We start from the raw sequence: 19,398 nt of genomic DNA, 5'->3' as shown, positions 1-19,398 counted from the left end.
TGGACTGTCACTTTAAGAGTGCCTAAATGAGGCGGGACTACGATGTTGTTCACTGACTGACTTGCAGTTTGTTTAACTTTACAACAAGAGGGGGAGAGGGGGAGAGGGGGAGAGGGGGAGAGGGGGAGAGGGGGAGGGGGGGGAAGAGAGGGGGGGGAAGAGAGAGGGGGGGAAGAGAGAGGGGGGAAGAGAGAGGGGGAAGAGAGAGGGGGGAAGAGAGAGGGGGGAAGAGAGAGGGGGGAAGGGGGGAAGGGGGAAGGGGGAAGGGGGAAGGGGGGAAGGGGGAAGGGGGAAGGGGGAAGGGGGAAGGGGGGAAGGGGGGAAGGGGGAAGGGGGAGGGGAAGGGGGAAGGGGGAAGGGGGGAAGGGGGAAGGGGGAAGGGGGGGAAGAGAGAGGGGGGGAAGAGAGAGGGGGGAAGAGAGAGGGGGGGAAGAGAGAGGGGGGGAAGAGAGAGGGGGGGAAGAGAGGGGGGGGAAGAGAGGGGGGGGGAAGAGAGGGGGGGGGGAGAGAGGGGGGGGGAAGAGAGGGGGGGGGAAGAGAGGGGGGGGGGAAGAGAGGGGGGGGGGAAGAGAGGGGGGGGAAGAGGGGGGGGGGGAAGAGGGGGGGGGAAGAGGGGGGGGGGAAGAGGGGGGGGGAAGAGGGGGGGGGGAAGAGAGAGGGGGGAAGGGGGAAGGGGGGAAGGGGGGAAGGGGGGAAGGGGGGAAGGGGGGAAGGGGGAAGGGGGGAAGGGGGAAGGGGGAAGGGGAGGGGAAGGGGGAAGGGGGAAGGGGGAAGGGGGAAGGGGGAAGGGGGGGAAGAGAGAGGGGGGAAGAGAGAGGGGGGGAAGAGAGAGGGGGGGAAGAGAGAGGGGGGGAAGAGAGAGGGGGGGAAGAGAGGGGGGGGAAGAGAGAGGGGGGAAGAGAGAGGGGGGGGAAGAGAGGGGGGGGAAGAGAGGGGGGGGAAGAGAGAGGGGGGGAAGAGAGAGGGGGGGAAGAGAGAGGGGAAAGAGAGAGGGGGAAGAGAGAGGGGGGAAGAGAGAGGGGGGAAGAGAGAGGGGGGGAAGAGAGAGGGGGGGAAGAGAGAGGGGGGGAAGAGAGAGGGGGGGAAGAGAGAGGGGGGGAAGAGAGAGGGGGGGAAGAGAGAGGGGGGGAAGAGAGAGGGGGGGAAGAGAGAGGGGGGAAGAGAGAGGGGGGAAGAGAGAGGGGGGAAGAGAGAGGGGGGGAAGAGAGAGGGGGGGAAGAGAGAGGGGGGGAAGAGAGAGAGAGAGAGAGAGAGAGAGAGAGAGAGAGAGAGAGAGAGAGAGAGAGAGAGAGAGAGAGAGACAGAGAGAGAGAGAGAGAGAGAGAGAGAGAGAGAGAAAGAGAAAGAGAGAAAGAAAGAAAGAAAGAAAGAAAGAAAGAAAGAAAGAAAAACCAGCTGCTGAAGCTTCAACTGGTCACTGCAATGGTTTGAAACTCTTTTAAGCCCAAAAGATTGGATTAAATATCGGCACACGGTGCACAATGAATGTGGGACTGTCACTTCGTATAATTCAAAAGGAGTAGATTTTGTTTGGGATATCCTGTGGAGACCACTTATGTGTTAATCCTTGCCTGGGTATGTTGCGTGGTAATCCCTTGAAGACAATATCCCAGTGACAGATCACTTTCGGTGATAATTCGAATGTGGATTTGGAACGACATGATGGACAAGATCTATAGCGACTGTTATCTCGTTTTACCATCATGGAATATTCGTAATTACCTCCTCTACGTTTCACCCTGGATTACAAATATCTCTCTCCTATCATTTATTCCGTGAATGAACTGAACTTTCCTACTTTACCATCTCAAGACTCTAAGCTTTGTTTCCCCAAGCTTAACTTAGTTTGGGAGCTATATTACACACATATACACACCTAACACTGTTAACATTGTTTATCTTGGTTAAGTTATGATATTATAAGTAGATACTAATAAAGATATTAAAACCTGACAGTGTGAAATCTCTTGCTGCTGGTTTATTTCTAAAACGTTACAGTTCGTAACACTACGGAAAAGGACCTTGGCGATTGTAGAGATGACTTACAGTGGACTGAAATGCTTGAGCATAAAGACATTAAGAAAGAGGATGTGCTGGAGCTTTTGGACAGCATCAAGTTGGATAAGTCACCAGGACCAGACGAAATATACCCCAGGCTACTGTGGGAGGCAAGGGAGGAGATTGCTGAGCCTCTGACAGTGATCTTTGCATCATCAATGGGAATGGGAGAGGTTCCGGAGGATTGGAGATATTGTTCCCTTATTCAAGAAAGGGAGTAGAGATAGTCCAGGAAATTATAGACCAGTGAGTCTTACTTCAGTGGTTGGTAAATTGATGGAGAAAATCCTGAGAGGCAGGATTTATGAACATTTGGAGAGGCATATGACTAGGAATAGTCAGCATGGCTTTGTCAAAGGCAGGTCGTGCCTTACGAGCCTGATTGAATTTTTTGAGGATGTGACTGAACACATTGATGAAGGAAGAGCAGTAGATGTAGTGTATATGGATTTCAGCAAGGCATTTGATAAGGTACCCCATGCAAGACTTATTGAGAAAGTAAGGAGGCATGGGATCCAAGGGGACCTTGCTTTCTGGATCCAGAATTGGCTTGCCCATAGAAGGCAAAGAGTGGTTGTAGACGGGTCATATTCTGTATGGAGGTCGGTGACCAGGGATCTGTTCTGGGACCCTTACTATTCATGATTTTTATAAATGACCTGGATGAGGAAGTGGAGGGATGGGTTAGTAAGTTTGCTGATGACACAAAGGTTGGAGGTGTTGTGGATAGTGTGGAGGGCTGTCAGAGGTTACAGCGGGACATTAAAAAATGGGCTGAGAAGTGGCAAATGGACTTCAACCCAGATAAATGTGAGGTGGTTCATTTTGGTAGGTCAAATATGACGGCAGGATATAGTATCAATGGTCAGACTCTTGGCAATGTGGAGGATCACAGGGATCTTGGGGTCTGTGTCCATAGGACACTCAAAAGTGTTGCAAAGGTTGACTGTGTGGTTAAGAAGGCATACGGTACATTGGCCTTCATCAACCGTGGGATTGAGTTCAAAAGCTGAGAGGTAATGTTACAGCTGTATAGAACCCTGGTCAGACCTACTTGGAGTACTGTGCTCAGTTCTGGCCACCTCACTTCAGGAAGGATGTGAGTACAGTTTTAAGGTGCTCGGAAGTAGGTACAGAGGAGAAGTCAGGGGTAAGTTTTTTTACACAGAGAGTGGTGAGTGCATGGAATGGGCTGTCGGCGACGGTGGTGGAGGCGGATACGATAGGGTCTTTTAAGAGACTCCTGGACAGGTACATGGAGCTGAGAAAAATAGAGGGCTATGGGTAACCCTAGGTAATTTCTCAGGTAGGGACATGTTCGGCACAGCTTTGTGGACCGAAGGGCCTGTATTGTGCTGTAGATTTTCTATGTTTCTAAAAATATATCTAATTAAATTAAATAAGTAGTGCAAGAACAGAGTAAAAGAAAAAAAAAGTGAGATAATGCACATAGGTTTATTGTCCATTAAGAAATCAGATGGCAGAGGGCAAGCAGCTGTTCCTGAAATGTTGAAAGTGTGCCTCCAGGCTCCTATACCTTCTCCTTGACGGTAGCAATGAGAAAAGCGCATGTCCTGGGTGATGGGGGTCCTAAACGATGGATGCCACCTTTTAGAGGCTTCGCCTTTTGAAGATGACCTCAGTGCTGGGGAGGCTAGTGCCCATGATGGAGCTGACCGAGGGAGTTTACAACTTTCTGCAGCTAATTCCGATCCTATGCAGTGGCCCCTCCATACCAAGCAGTAATGCAACCAGTAGAATGCTCTCCATGGTATATCTATAGAAATTTGAAGGTCTTTGTCGACACATCAGGTCTCCTCAAATTCTTAAGGAAATAAGTAGAGCTGCTGTTGTGCCTTCTTTGTAATTGTATCAATATATTGGGCTCAGGATACATCTTCAGAGATGTTGACACTCACGAACTTGAAACTGCTCCCCCTTTTCACTGCTGATCCCACGATAAGGACTGGTGTATGTTCCTTCGACTTCCCTGTCCTGAAGTCCACAATCAATTCCTTGGGCTCACTGATGTTGAGGGCATGATTGTTGTTGCTACACCACTCAACTGGATGATTGATCTCACCCTCTGTATGCCTCCTCATCACCATCTGAAATTCTGCCAACAATATCTGTTCTGCTTTTAGAGGCACTGTTCATTTTGAAGCAACACACAGCAAAGTTGCTGGTGAACGCAGCAGGCCAGGCAGCATCTCTAGGAAGAGGTACAGTCGACGATTCAGGCTGAGACCCTTCGTCAGGACTAACTGAAGGAAGAGTTAGTAAGAGATTTGGAAGTTGGAGGGGGAGGGGGAGATCCAAAATGATAGGAGAAGACAGGAGGGGGAGGGATGGAGCCAAGAGCTGGACAGATGATTGGCAAAGGGGATATGAGAGGATCATGGGATAGCAGGTCCAGGAAGAAAGACAAGGGGGGGGGGGTACCCAGAGGATGGGCAAGAGGTATATTCAGAGGGACAGAGGGAGAAAAAGGAGAGTGAGAGAAAGAATGTGTGTATAAAAATAAGTAACAGATGGGGTACGAGGGGGAGGTGGGGCCTTAGCGGAAGTTAGAGAAGTCGATGTTCATGCCATCAGGTTGGAGGCTACGCAGACGGAATATAAGGTGTTGTTCCTCCAACCTGAGTGTGGCTTCATCTTTACAGTAGAGGAGGCCGTGGATAGACATGTCAGAATGGGAAGGGGATGTGGAATTAAAATGTGTGGAATTAAAATGTAAAAGCCTCCTCTACTGTAAAGATGAAGCCACACTCAGGTTGGAGGAACAACACCTTATATTCCGCCTGGGTAGCCTCCAACCTGATGGCATGAACATCGACTTCTCTAACTTCCGCTAAGGCCCCACCTCCCCCTCGTACCCCATCTGTTACTTATTTTTATGCACACATTCTTTCTCTCACTCTCCTTTCTCTCCCTCTGTCCCTCTGATATACCTCTTGCCCATCCTCTGGGTCCCCCCGCTCCTTGTCTTTCTTCCCGGACCTCCTATCCCATGATCCTCTCGTATCCCCTTTTGCCTATCACCTGTCCAGCTCTTGGCTCTATCCCTCCCCCTCCTGTCTTCTCCTATCATTTTGGATCTCCCCCTCCCCCTCCAACTTTCAAATCCCTTACTCACTCTTCCTTCAGTTAGTCCTGACGAAGGGTCTCGGCCTGAAACGTCGACTGCACCTCTTCCTACAGATGCTGCCTGGCCTGCTGCGTTCACCAGCAACTTTGATGTGTGTTGCTTGAATTTCCAGCATCTGCAGAATTCCTGTTGTTTGTTGTTCATTTTGAAGTTTATTTTGTACAAACATTACTTACTGTGCAGTTTCATTTGGATTTCAACCTGGAACAATCATGGTAGAAGGAAATTTATCTCCATCCACTCTTTATTTGCCCTTGAAACAACAATATCTGTGCGTCTTAAGCTTTCTTATTATCGGTACATATTCAGCAGATGAACTTTGAAGTAAGTATTGTGTTTTTCCTGCATAGTTATTAAGCAACCGCTGGGCCACGAGTTCGCTGTTGTCCATGGCATAAATACAGAACATTGCGTGTATTACCTTGTTTCACGCTGATTGTGAGAATAATCGATAATATTAGTATATTCAGGTGAGTGACCATTCTGTATTGAATTCAATACATGGTTTTACTTAACTTACTGCAGTTTTCTCATTCAAAACCCCGAAGAGAGTGGCTTGCGTGATTTTGGAGAAGGTGTTTAACTCCCTGCCTAGCTTTGTACACAACGCACTGTGAGAGCAGTAGAGTAGTTGTATCATCAGCAAATTTATAGATGGTGTTTGAACCTAGCCACGCAGTTTTTCGTTGTAGGGTAAGTAGATTAGTGAACCAACCATGCATCCTTGAGTGCTGTTTGTCAGCGAGGTGTTATTTCTGATCCGCAGTGACTGTGGTCTCACAATGAGAAGTCAAGGATCCAATTGCAGAGAGAGGTACAGAGGCTCATGGTTTGGAGCTTGTTGATTAAGACCATAAGACATAGGAGCAGAATTAGGCCATTCAGCCCATCGAGTCTGCTCCACCATTCCATCATGGCTGATCCTGGATCCCACTCAACCGCATACACCTGCAATCTCGCCATAACCTTTGATGCCCTGACCAATTAGGAAATTATCAATTTTCACTTTAAATATACCCACGGTCTTGTGCTCCACAGCTGTGTGGCAGAGCATTCCACAGATTCACTACTAAGGGTATGATTGTGTTGAACACTGATCAATAAACAGCAGCCTGAAGTAGGTATTGCTACAGTTTAGTTGATCCAAAGCCAAGTGGAGAGCCAGTGAAATGGCATCTGCTGTAGACAAACCTCAGCGGGTCCAGGTCCTTGCTTAGGCAGATGTTGATTCTAGCCATGATTAACCTCTCAAAGCACTTCATCACAGTAGATGTGAGTGCAACTGGGAGATGGTCATTGAGGCAGCTCACTCTTGGCAGTAGAGCACTTGGGCACTGTTATGGTTGTCGCCCTTTCGAAGCAGGTGTGAACCTCCAACTGCAACAGGAAGAGGTTGATTATACAGTCTTGGCAGTTGGTTGGCACAAGTTTTCAGTGCCCTACCACGTACGCCATCAGAGCCTGACATCTTGTGAGAGTTCTGACTTTGATTTCCAAGACACAGATCACAGGGTCACAACAAGTTTTAAAAGGGAGAAAAGGTGTTCATCTCATCTGAGAATAAAGCATCACAGCCATTCATGAAGGTGGGTTTCGCCTTGTAAGAAATAATGGACTGCCATCCCTGCCAGAGCTGATGTCCATTAGATTCCATCTCCAACTTCAATATGAATTTTTTTTTCTCTTAAAGTACCCTTCCTGTCGGTCACACCTGGACTTCTTGTACAGTTCTGGATCACTGGTCTTGAATGCCACTGATCTAACCCTTTGTAGACTCTAGGCTCATCTTCAGTATTTTGGTTTGGATACGTCTGAGATGTTCTCAAAGGCACACTCATCCACAGAGAGCTTGATGAAGCTACGAGTATATTCATTCAGATTCGATAATGAATCCCTGAATATTGTCAAGTTCATCAACTCAAAGCAATCCTACAAGTGCTCCTCCGCCTCCCTGTACCATACCTTCTTGGTCCTCGTCACTGGTGCTGCAGTCTTTAGTCTCTGCGTACACGCCAGGATTAGAAGTACTGCCAGTGGATCGGACTTGGGCGTGGGATGGCATGCCAAGTGTTCTTCATGGTGGTATAACAGTGGTCAAATGTGTTGCCTCCTCTGGCTCCACAGATGAAATCTGGATGGTAATTGTTCAGAGACCTCAGGTTGGCCCGGTTGAAATCCCCCGCAATGATAGGGAAAGTATCCAGGTATGCTGTTTCCTGACTGCTGATCAGAGTGCTCAGTTCCTCCAGTGCCTGCCTGACATTGGCCACAGGTGGAATGGAAGAAAACTCCCTCAGCAAATGAAGTGAAAGACACTGCACCACTGGATGTTCCAGGTCGGATGAGCAGGATTGAAACAGAACAGCCACGTCTGTGCACCATAATGAGTTAAACACAAAGCATACATCACCTCCTCTACTTTCAAAAGACTCAGCTGTCCTGTCTTTTGTGTGGATGAAGCCTCAGGCTGCGGTTCTGCATCCAAAATTGCGGGGGTGCACCTTGTATTTTGTGAAACAATGTATACAGCAATCCTTCTGGTTGAGATCTTCAATTTTACTTTCCAGAGACCGTACAGGGTAGTCAGGATTGGAGGTCTAAATTTGGAGGTATGTATTTCAATCATACCTGCAACCCAGCGAACCTTCCCTACTTCCTTTTTCTTAAAGGAGAACAACACTCAGGACCTGAGTCTGCTGTCTAGGTTCCACCAATTTTGAGGATCAATAGGATTTTTTCATTGTCTTAAACCAATATTGCTCACATGGGTGTGGCTGTGGATTTCAGCTGTAGTTGTCCTAAATGGAATATCTGATGATTCCCATCGGAACTGCATGCAAAAAGTCACTACTCATCAGCATCATCTTGAAAGTTGTACCATTTTCTTTCTCCTCTTCCATTCTATGCCACAGCAATTGAAAGCTGATGTCATGTTGATAAACGTCAGTACACCTTTTACAAGGTCCCCATGAGACCCTGGTATAAGCCACGGGGAGACAAATTAATCCAAAACTGGCTTAGTAGTAGGCAGCAGAGCATTAATGGTGGAGGTTTGTTATTGTAATTGGAAGCCTGTGATATTAGCAAAATGGATGTGAATATTGAAGATATGTGTGGCAAGTTTACAGGTGACAGGAAAATTGGTGTCGTTGTCAATGAGGAATATCATCTTAGGCTGCAAGGTGATAGTGATAGCTGCGAAGATGGGCAGAAGAATGCTGTAAAGTTGGTTACCAATATTGGAAATAATGGTTGAAATGTAGCCAGAAGGCCTGTTACTAGCCTGTCTGATGCTATAACCTGTTCATATATGAATCTGTGGTTTACATACAAAACAATAAAACATACCAAATATAATTAAATGAACTGAAATATCTTATTTACAAGATATAGCACAAAATCCTAAAAAACTTATTTGCTTATCACTGTTAAGTTACAAGCACTGGCTTTCCGATCTCTTGCAAGGTAATATTTTAATTTTTACTCATTTTCATAACAGGTGTGTTCCTATTCTAAGTGACATAAAAAACAGGCTTTATCCCATTAAACAGAAGTTATAAAGTTGGCCATGTCCTGGGCAACTAGTTTGTTACCACTCAGGAAGTGGCTTTTGAACTGGCCTTACATAAACATGTAGAATTTGGAAGGTAACGACACTGTTTTGAGAAAGGTCAGTAGCATGGTTGTTGCCATGGTAGGATGCATGGCTGAGGCTGCAAGAAACATCATCTCAAATTGCATCTGCAGATTTTTTTCTTGTTTATCATCTCACATTATGACAGCGTCACTCACTCTCTTTTTGTACAATGCTGCAAGATGCTTGACAGTGTAGGCCACTGAGGGATGATCAGGTGCCAAAACTCGACAGCGGATCTCCAGAGCTTTTTCATACAGCTCCTCAGCTTTCTCATGGTCCTCCTTCTCGTTGTACAGAGCTGCCAGGTTATTCAATGACTGTGCACAGTCAGGATGGTCACAACCAAGAGTCCGTTCCCTCATTTCCAGGGAACGTTTAAAGAAAACTTCAGCAGTCCTAAAGTGAAATTAAGAAAAAAGTTAAATAAATCTATTAGTATTTTCAATTTAACTCAAAATGTGGATGGAAACCTTTTTTCCCAGTTTCCTCCTTAAAAAGCTACATCTTGCATAGTTTTCTGTACATTTTGATTGTATGCAATGCACATTGTTACTTGAAAATTTACGGTTATGTATATAAACTCGTCCATAGTGAATGCTGTTTTATTACAGAATCAAAGAATGCATACAGTACTGAAGCATAGAAGCCTGGAGCAGAAGGTGTTATCTGGCACACTCTACTATTCAATGATGGCTGATCACTCAAACTCAATGCCCTCTTCCAGCTTTCCCCCCATATCTCTTTATCCCTCTAGCTTAAAGAGCTCCCACAAACTCCTTGATAATGTTCAGTGATTTGGTGTTCAACTGTTTTCCAGGGCGGAGAATTCTACAGCTTCACCACTCTAAGTACACCATCGAGGGCCGAAACATGTGAGGGTTCAGACTCTTAAAGGATGTCCTGACATCAGCATACCCTCCTGAGGATTTCAACTTTCACTGCACAGACCGGACAATGGTGTTAGAAAAAGGCAGAGGCGGTGCAGTGCTATGTTTGGAGCACTGGAGGTGAGCCATGTTTCTGTGACGTACAGTACACAGCAGACCGTGATGTCCTCTGGTAGCTGGAATCTTGCCAAGTTCTTCAATTTGATTTTCCAGAATTAGGAAGATTAGGAAGATGGCAGGAAGGAAGTGGCCCCAAGGCCCTGCTTTCCAGTTTTACCTGTATCACTACCCAGAAGCCACATTTCCTGAGACAATGGAGATGTTCCCTAAGGTTTCTGCTGCAACACTTGCTCCCTGGGTGGTCTGCAGTTCAAAAACTACTCATACTGAAGATGGACAATTTTTTTTAAACAACTTGAAACAATGTCGCTTACTGCAGTGTCTGAGGCTACAGATTTCCACTGTAGTAATTCTGAACGGGAATATCTGATGATTCCCTTGGGAGCTGCACACAAAATGCCACCACTTTCTGGCACCTTCTTTATGATGCACTGATGTACAGAAGGATCTTGGGTACAGTCTACAACTCCAGAATGTGGTAATTCAACTAGATGTCATACTGTATAGCATACTCATCTTCGTTGCTAGGGACATTGACCATAAAAGTTGTCAGGTCATGTCACAGCTGTTTAAAAACTTTAGTTTGGTCACATTAGCTGTTTTGTGTGCAATTCTGGTCGCCACATTACAGGGCAGATGTAGAAGCTTGGAAAGGGTGCACAGGGGTTTACCAGCATCCTGCTTGGATAACATAATTAACTAAAAGGCTGGACAAATTTTGATCATTTTCTCTGGAGCTCAGGGGTTGAGGGGTTGTCCTGGTAAAAGTCTATAAAACTATCAGAGGCAAGGTAAATGGTCTTTTTCCCCCAGGGTGAAAATGCCAAATACTAGAGGACATACTTACAAGGTGAGAGGAGAAAAGTTTAGAAGAGATTAATGAAGCAAATTTTTTTTTAAACTCAGAGTGGTAGGTGTCCAGAACCCTTTGCCAAAATAGGCAGTGGAAACAAATACCATGACAATGGTTGAGAGGCATTTACACATACAGGAAATAGAGGGATGCCTCTCAAAATCCAACCCTACACCCCCGTCATGAGAGGTGGAAACAGGAAAGGATGGCCAACAAAGCTCTGTTGAAGCTTTATAGGCCAGTCCCCCCTACAGTGGATATAGCAGATTATAGAAACGTTAATGAACTCCAACCGTACCATCGACTTTGGACGGTGGAGACAGGTCATCGACGGCCTATGATCCACTGGGAGCTAAGGGCCCAAGAAGAAGAAGCAATAGAGGGACAGAGAATGTGCATGCAATGGGATTAGTTTAAACTGCCATCATGGTCAGCACAGAAATTGCAGACCCGTTACCCTGCTGTACCATCTGTTCCATGTTAACCATACAGCCTTCGTCAATATATTTAATAATCTCTTCAAGAAAGTTTAACACAGATACCAACAAATCTGTGTTAGCTCTCCCTGATTAACCTATCCTTATCCAGATGTACATTAATCACCACCCAGGATTTCTTCCAGTAATTCTCCAACCACTACTAGTCTCACTGACATATGATTACATGGTGTATCCCTGTTGGCCTTCTAAGATAAGGTTATCTCATTTGCTGTCTTGAGAACAATTCTATTTACTGTATATTCTCATTTTATGATTAACTTCATTTTTTGGTAGCAGGCAATCAATGTTAAGTATCTAGGACCTATGTTTTATTATGTTAGTGACTGTTATTCAAAAGATCATATGTAAAACTTAGAATAAACAAGGTTCTGCCCAAATATCATTCATTACATCTACTCACTCCAAATTGTTCTGAAGGTAGTAGAGCACACCCAGCTCATTGAGCGTTCGAGCCGTGTCAGCGGACTTGGCACCAAGGCTAAGCTCTTCCAATTGCAGAGCCCTACGACGTAGAATGGCAAAGCCATGCTGAGAAGTGAAACCAGCATTATCAGTGAAGTACCCACAAATCAGTCTCCATTTACTAGTCCCTATTATACATGCACCTCAATAAAAAATCCATCTGAAGAGTTTAATCCCTTCTATTTCAAGCATCACACCTTCTATTAGGGTAAGGTGATAAATACTTAAGAGGGGAGGAAAGAGTTGAGTAGGGTAGAAAACGGTGAAAGGCAAGAAGGCAAAGAGAATGTGGAGAAAGCCCCAGGTGAAAGAAGAGTATAGTTAAAGAATGTGGCAATACTGAAAAATGGAGAGTGGGGCTACATACAAAATGTAAGAGGTACTGAGGGAATGTTTGAGAGTGCAAGATTAAAGATATCACAAAAATAAAATGAAAAAGAGGTCATGAGGGAATCTGAAGAAATTAGCTTGTTGGAGCTTAAAGAGCAGTAAAGGTGGGAATTTATCCCGATGACAACAGGGTCTGTAGCATTTTCAATCTGTCAAACTGCTTTTGTTATAGCCACAAAGGTCAATTTGATTGAGCAGCCATTATCAGGAGCAGTAATGTTTGTGTTCCTAAATGCAGTGTTTGAGGAGTAAGTGCTGAGAGGAGACTGAGCAAGGAAGGAAACAAGTAAACTTTGATAAGCCCCTTTTCAACTTTACTGCATAGAATGAGTGTAGTTAGGAGTGTAGGTAAGGGAGTGCTATGCTCCTGCTCCATAATGTGAGAATTCAGCAAAGCTCCCAGTTTCCCCTAGCACTACACCAGGAGGAGTGTCCAGGGTATAGCCCCAACTGACCCACTGAGGAACTGGACTTGGATGCACTTCAGTTCATCTGAGAGCATCACAAACAAGATCTTCAGTGGGATGGTCAAAACTAAGCTGCAGACTACAGATAACTAATTGACCACCAGGAGGGACAAGAGAAATAGACAGATACCTGCTTGGATACTGTTAAGGGAGCAATCTTTCTTGGCACAACAGCAGTAGCCTGGCCAGTGGCACTGAAAGTGGTTAAGTAGTAGTCAGGCAGGACAGTAGTGATAGACTCAAAAATTAAAGGAGCAGACAGGAGATTCCACGGCTGCAAAAGAGACAATAGGATGGTGTGTTGCCTCTTTGGTGCCAGGATCAAGCACATCTTAGAGTGGCTGCAGAACAATCTCAAGGGGTCAGGTGAGCAGCCAGAGGATGTGGTACATGTTGGTACCAATGGTATTGAGGGATAATGCAGAATGGATATAGGGAGTCAGGAGAGAACGTAAAAAGCAAGACCTCAATCTAGTGAGGGCAAAAATAGGAAAGTAGCTCAAATGAACGAGGCTAAGGAACCGGTGCAGGTGGCAACAGTTCATGTTCTTGGATCATTAGGATCTATGGCTAGGAGTGGCCTGCACAACAGAGATAGGTTGCATCTGAACTGGAGAGGGTTCACAATCCTGACTGGGAGATATGTTAGTGCTACACAAGAGAATTTAATTTAGAGTGGCAGGGAGTGGAACCCAGAGCAGTAGAGTGGTTGCTGACAAATCAGGGAGTAATACTGTAGTCAATGAGAGCAAAGTTTAGTCATTAGAATAGAAAGGAGCACAGTAAAGGGCAAGGATGGGATCTACCAACATTTGGAAAGGCAGTGTCTGATTCAGGACAGTCAGCACTTCTTTGTGCAGGGTAAGTTATCTGTCTGACAAATCTTTTGGTGTTCTTTAAAGGCATGAACTACAGGATTGATGAGTGTAGGGCAGTGGATGTTGTCTATATGAACTCTGGCGAGGTCCCTCATGGCAGGCTAGAACGCATGGGATCCAGGAAGATAAATGACTGAATTCGTAATTGGATCAGTAATAGGAAGCAGAGCGTGATGGTCAAGTGTTGCTTCTTGGAGTGGAAGCCTCCAGTGGTATGTCAAGGGTCAGTGCTGGGATCTTTATTGAATGGAACTTACATAAACGATTTTGAGGTGAATGTATAAGTTATGGTTAATTGGTTTTCAGATGATACTAAATTAGGTGGAGGTGTAGACAGGCATAATATTATGAAAAGTTACAGGGTGATCTTTATCAGCTAGGTATGTGGGCTGAGGACTGGCAAATGGTTTTCAATTCAGATAAATGAGGTAGTGAATTTTAGATCAAACCAGGGGTGCGACCCTGGGAAGAGGAACTCAAGAGTGCAGCTGAAAGTGGCATTAGAGGAAGATCAAGTTGGTGAAGGCAGCATCAGTATGATAGCATCTAGCACTGAGTATAGGGATTGGGAAGATACGTTGCAGTTACTTAAGATGAGGCATACTTAAAGAATATTTTGTACAATTTTGGCCACCATGTTAACAAAAAGATATTATTAAACTGAAGAGTGCAGAAAGCATTTACCACAATGCTGCCTGGATTTGGGGGTCTCAGTCACAAGCAGGCATTGCTTAGACTTTATTGCCTGGAATGTAGGAGATTGAGCCCTGACCTACCTGACAGGAGTTACAAGATCCTGAGGAGCATAGACGGGCTGAAAACACATATGCTTCTCCCAGGAAGGGGGTGCTAAAAACCGAGGACACAGGCTTAGATCAGAAGCAAGAGATTGAAAAGAGCCATTAGGGACAGCTTCTTCATGTGTTTCTGAAATGACCTGCCAGAAATAGTGGTTGAGGCAAGCACATTCACAACATTTAAATGTTATCTGGATAACTACATGGATAGGAGATGTTGAGAAAACTATGGCAGATATAACTAATTTGATGGGCAACACAGTTGGCAAAAAGGCCAGTTTCCATGCAGTATTCTACTAAAAGAGTGACCTACTGAACTCTTCCTAAAAGGCAGTCTCATCTTCATCCCTATTGGTTTATTAGATTTTCGCAAGCATTTTTTTTTCTTTTAAACATAAATCAATTCTATCTGTCATTCTTGAAAACATGGGAGTAAAAGGCTGCAAAATTGGCAAAAAACTGATGATAATCTACCACTACATAGCTAAAGATTAATCTTGCTTATGTTTCAAACTACACACTCAAGCAGAATACAATATAATTTTAATGATTGTATTGAAGTAATGCACAGCCAACGTTCTTGAGCAAACAGCAAATACCAATAGTGCAATTATACTACATTTTCATCACTTACCATATTCCCTTTGTGTCTAGAAATTTTTTGTCTGATCTTCATGGATCGTTTTCTTAACGGTTCGACCTGCTCATATCTCACAATATAAAACAACAAATAGGAGACAATTGCTCAGCAATGAACCAATATTACCGTGCCTCAGAGTAATGGGCAGTACTGTATGAACTCCCACAGATGCACAAACTAGATCTATAAATTATTGGGGAGACTTTCAATTGAAAGTGCGTTGCAAATACAGGAAAGAAACGTAAATTGGTTAAATTCTACTCAGTGGTCTGTCAGCCCTCGGTATCAATGCCAAACCCCAAGGGAGAAATCACATTAGTCCCATTCTCCCTCTCTTTTCCCCGTTCTTTTGCAGTAAATTCATTCACACATACCCATCAACTCCCCTTTGACTCTTTCTGCTGTTAACCTATGCCAGAGCAACGAATTAACCTACAATGTAGTATGTAGGAGGAAGCAGCAGCACCCAGCATACAGGGGAAATCCACTTTGTCGAAAGCATAAGCATAGACCATTTCCTAACTGGGAAGTGAATTCAGAAATTGAAGGTGCAAAACAGCCTGAGGGCCCTAGGACTAGATTCCCAAAAGGTTAACTTACAGGTTGAGTCAGTGGTGAGGAAAGCAAATACAATGTTAGCATTCATTTCTAGAGAACTAGAATACGGAAGCAAGGATGTAATGCTGAGACTTGGTCAGTGCACATTTGGAATATTATGAGTATTTTGGGGCCCATGTCTATGAAAGGACATGCTGTCATTTAAAAGGGTCCAGAGGGTGTTACAAGTATGAGTCCAGGAATGAATGGGTTATATATGAGGAGTGTTTGACGGCTCTGGGTCAATGTTTGCTGAAGCTGAGAAGAATGAAAGGGGATCTCATTGAAACCTATTGAACATTGGAAGGTCTAAAAGAATGGATGTGGGACGGTTGCTTCCAATAGTGAGAATGACAAGGACCAGAAGACACAGCCTCAAAATACCAGGACATTCCCTTAGTCAAGGGTGGTGAATCTGTGGAATTCATTAGCTCAAACAGCTGTGAAGGTCAAGTGATTAGGTATATTTAAAGTGGAGGTTGATACGCTCTTGATTAGTAAGGGTGTCAAAGGTTACAGGAAGAAGGCAGGAGAATGGGGTTGAGTGGGAAAATCAGGGCAGACAATGGGCCAAATGTCTGAATTCGGCTCCCAAGCCTTATGATTTTAAGAGTACATGCCGTTCCACACAAAACATTCCCCTAGGTCAGGATCCAACCTATGAGGCTGCAACACTAACTCCACAGTTACCGGAGCGGTAATTCAGAATTCAAATCACCACACGCCCTTACCCACTCTACCACCCAATTCTGTACTTAGCAATATGAAAATTTAAGCTAGGAGACGCGATGGTCAGTACTGAAGTCTAGACGCCTGAACTATTTGGCTCCCTTCGATACTCTCTCAGCCTCGGGATGATCAAGGATGCCTCCCTTCTCCCCTTTTCAGTGGACAGAAGATATAAACTTTGAGTGCAGAAACCACCTGATACAAACCACCAGACTCAAGACAGCTTCTACTCCACTGATACACCACTCTTGAATGGACCTCTCATATACTAACTTTGATCTCTCAATGTACCTCATCATGGCCCTTACACTTTACTTGTCAATTGCACCGCACTTACTCTGTAACACTATATTCTGCATTTGGTTTTCTTTTTTCTATCTGGATGTAGTAATAACCTTTGATGCCATGTCCAGTCAAGGACCTAGCAAGTTCTGCCTTAAACACACTCAACAACCTGGCCTCCACAGCTGCCTGTGGTAATAAATTCCACTAATTCACCACCCTCTGGCTAAAGAAATGTCTCCACATCTCTGTTTTTAAATGGATACCCCTCTATCCTAAGGCTGTACTCTCTTGTCCTAGGCTTCCCTACCGTGGAGAAACATCATTTCCACATCTACTCTGTTTAGGCCTTTCAACATTTAAAAGGTTTCAATGGGATCCCCCTCTCATCCTTCTAAATTCCAGCGAGTACAGACTCAGAGCTATCAAATGTTCCTCATATGATAACCCTTTCATTCCTGGAATCATCCTTGTGAACCTCCTCTGGACCCTCTCCAATGCCAGCACATCTTTTCTTGGATGAGGAGCCAGAACTGTTCACAATACTCAAGGTGAGGCCTCGGCATCACATCCCTGCTGTTGTACCTAGACCTCTTGAAATGAATGCTAACATTGCATTTGCCTTCCTCACTACTGACTCTATCTGCTAGTTAACCTTTAGGGTGTTCTGCACAAGGAATCTCAAGTTCTTTTGCATCTCAGATTTTTGGATTTCCTCCCCATTTAGAAAATAGTATGCACATTTACTTCTTCTATCAAAGTGCATGACCATGCATTTTCCAACATTGTATTTCTTTTGCCACTTTCTTGCCCATTCTCCTAATCTGTCTGTCCTTCTGCAGCCTGTTTCCTCAACACTACCTGCCCCTCCAATCTTGTATTAAGCATTGTCAACGTGGGAAAAAGGCACTGGTTGCCCACTCTAGCTATGCATCTTATCTTATACACCTCTTTCTAGGAAAAGGACTTAGGTCATTCAACCTTTCTTCATTAGACATGCTCTCCAATCCAGGCAGAATCCTAATAAATCTCATCTGTACCCTTTCTAAATCTTTCATGTCCTTCCTATAATGAGGTAATGCAATACACCAAGTACGGTCTAACCAATGTTTTAGAGTGCTGCAATATTACTTCATGGCTCTTGAACTGAATCTCCCAACTAATGAAGTCCAACACACCATACACCTTAACCATCCTATCAACTTGCCAAGCAATTTGAGAGATATATAGAGTTGGACCCCCATGATCCCTCAGGTCCTCCACACTGCAAAGAATCCCGCTGTTAACCCTATACTCTGCTTTCAAGTTCAACCTTCCAAAATGTATTACTGCACACTTTTCTGGATTGAACTACATTTTCCACTTTTCAGCCAGGCTCTGCATCCTGTCTATGACCCATTATCCACCCTATTAACAACATTCATGTCATTAGCAAACTTATTAAGCCACCCTTCCACTTTGATTTCCAAGTCATTTATAAAAATACAGAGTCCGGGGTTCCTGAACAGGTCACTGCAGAACACCACTAGTTATCAATCTCTGGGCAGAATATGCTCCTTTCACCACCACCCTCTGCCTTTTTGGTGTAAGCTAATTCTGAATCCGTGCAGCGAAGTTTCCCATGATCCCATGCCTCATGACTTTCTGAATTAGCCTACAATGGGGATCCTTATCAAAAGCCTTATTAAAAATCCATATACACTGCTCTACCTTCATCAATCTGCTTTGTCAGTTCCTCAATGAAATCAATCAGGCTCATGAGACATAACCTGCCCCTCAGAAGGGAGAGAAGGCCTCTGCGTTTGAGTAGTATCACTTTCTTAGCGCTATCGGAGGATGCTACTGAAGTTCGGTGATTTATAGCTTGGCTAGGGACTGTGGACTCTTTCAGTACTATGGTTTTTATATTCTGTCTTTTTGCCCACTCTCTTTTGTTGCAATTTGGCGAGTCTGTTGGTTTTGTTTGTGCGGGGGTGGGTGAAGGGGGGGTTGAGATTTCATGTTCTTGTTGCCTTGTGGTGTACTTTGTTAGTTTCTTTTGGGTGGGGGGTGGGGTTGATGTTCCTGTTGCCATTCTTTTTTGTGCGGGGAGTGGGTTGATGTTTTTTTTTCCAACGACTTCCATGGTTTTCTTTGTTTCATGACTATCTGGAGAAGACGTATACTACAGATGTAGATAATAAATGAACCTTTGAACAAAACCATGTTGACTATCCCATGTTGACTATCGATAATAAATGAACCTTTGAACAAAACCATGTTGACTATCCCTAATCAGACTATGCTTCTCCAAATGCTCATAAATCCTGGTTGTAAGAATCCGAGGACTCACTGGTCTATAATTCCCAGGGCTACCCCTATTACCTTTCTTGAACAAAGGAATAACATTTGCCATCCTCCAAATTTCTAATACTACTCTTATGGCCAGTGAGGACGCAAAAATAATCACCAAAGATGCAGCAGTCCCTTCCCATAGTAACTTGGGGTATATCACATCTGGCCCTGGGAATTTATCTACCCAATGTTTTTCAAAAGTTCTAACACATCCACTTTCTTAACCTTGACATATCCCAGCATATAAGCCTGTTCTGCTCTGACCTCACATTTGTCAAGGTCCCTCATACTGGTAAATACTGAAGCAAAGTATTCATTAAGGACTACCTACTTCCTCCAACTCAACACATGGTTCTTATTTTATCCCTAATCCTACCCTCACTCTAGTCATCCTCCTGTTCTTCACATACTGTACCTGTAGAACAACTTAGGGTTTTCCTTAATCCTACTCACCAAGTCCTTCATGTCCCTTTCAAGTTCTCTAAAGTCCCTTCTTAAGCTCTTTCCTGGCTACCTTAGTCCTTTCTGATCTTTACTTCCCCATTCTTCCTTCTTCCATTTGATTAAATGTTCCACTTCTCTTGTCAACAACAGTACCTTCACTCGACTAAACTTCCCC

The 19,398-nt window shown here is 44.4% G+C and overlaps 1 protein-coding gene across 3 annotated transcripts in view; it reads right to left on the bottom strand.

The window, feature by feature from the left end:
• The window catches only part of nphp3 (nephronophthisis 3), a 157,289-nt gene that overhangs the window by 17,039 nt on the left and 120,852 nt on the right, over nucleotides 1-19,398 (bottom strand). For all 3 annotated transcript variants that reach the window (XM_072283766.1, XM_072283764.1, XM_072283765.1), the window contains 3 exons: nucleotides 14,832-14,907; nucleotides 11,604-11,731; nucleotides 8,999-9,239 (listed from right to left, as the gene is read on the bottom strand). In XM_072283766.1, coding sequence (XP_072139867.1) covers nucleotides 8,999-9,239; nucleotides 11,604-11,731; nucleotides 14,832-14,907 — 445 coding nt within the window. The remainder of the gene's footprint in view (nucleotides 1-8,998; nucleotides 9,240-11,603; nucleotides 11,732-14,831; nucleotides 14,908-19,398) is intronic.

Source organism: Mobula birostris, chromosome 19 (assembly GCF_030028105.1).
Source record: "Mobula birostris isolate sMobBir1 chromosome 19, sMobBir1.hap1, whole genome shotgun sequence".
NCBI lineage: Eukaryota > Metazoa > Chordata > Chondrichthyes > Myliobatiformes > Myliobatidae > Mobula > Mobula birostris.
The sequence above is the reverse complement of the archived record's forward strand: the minus strand, read 5'-3'. Positions and strand labels throughout refer to the sequence as shown.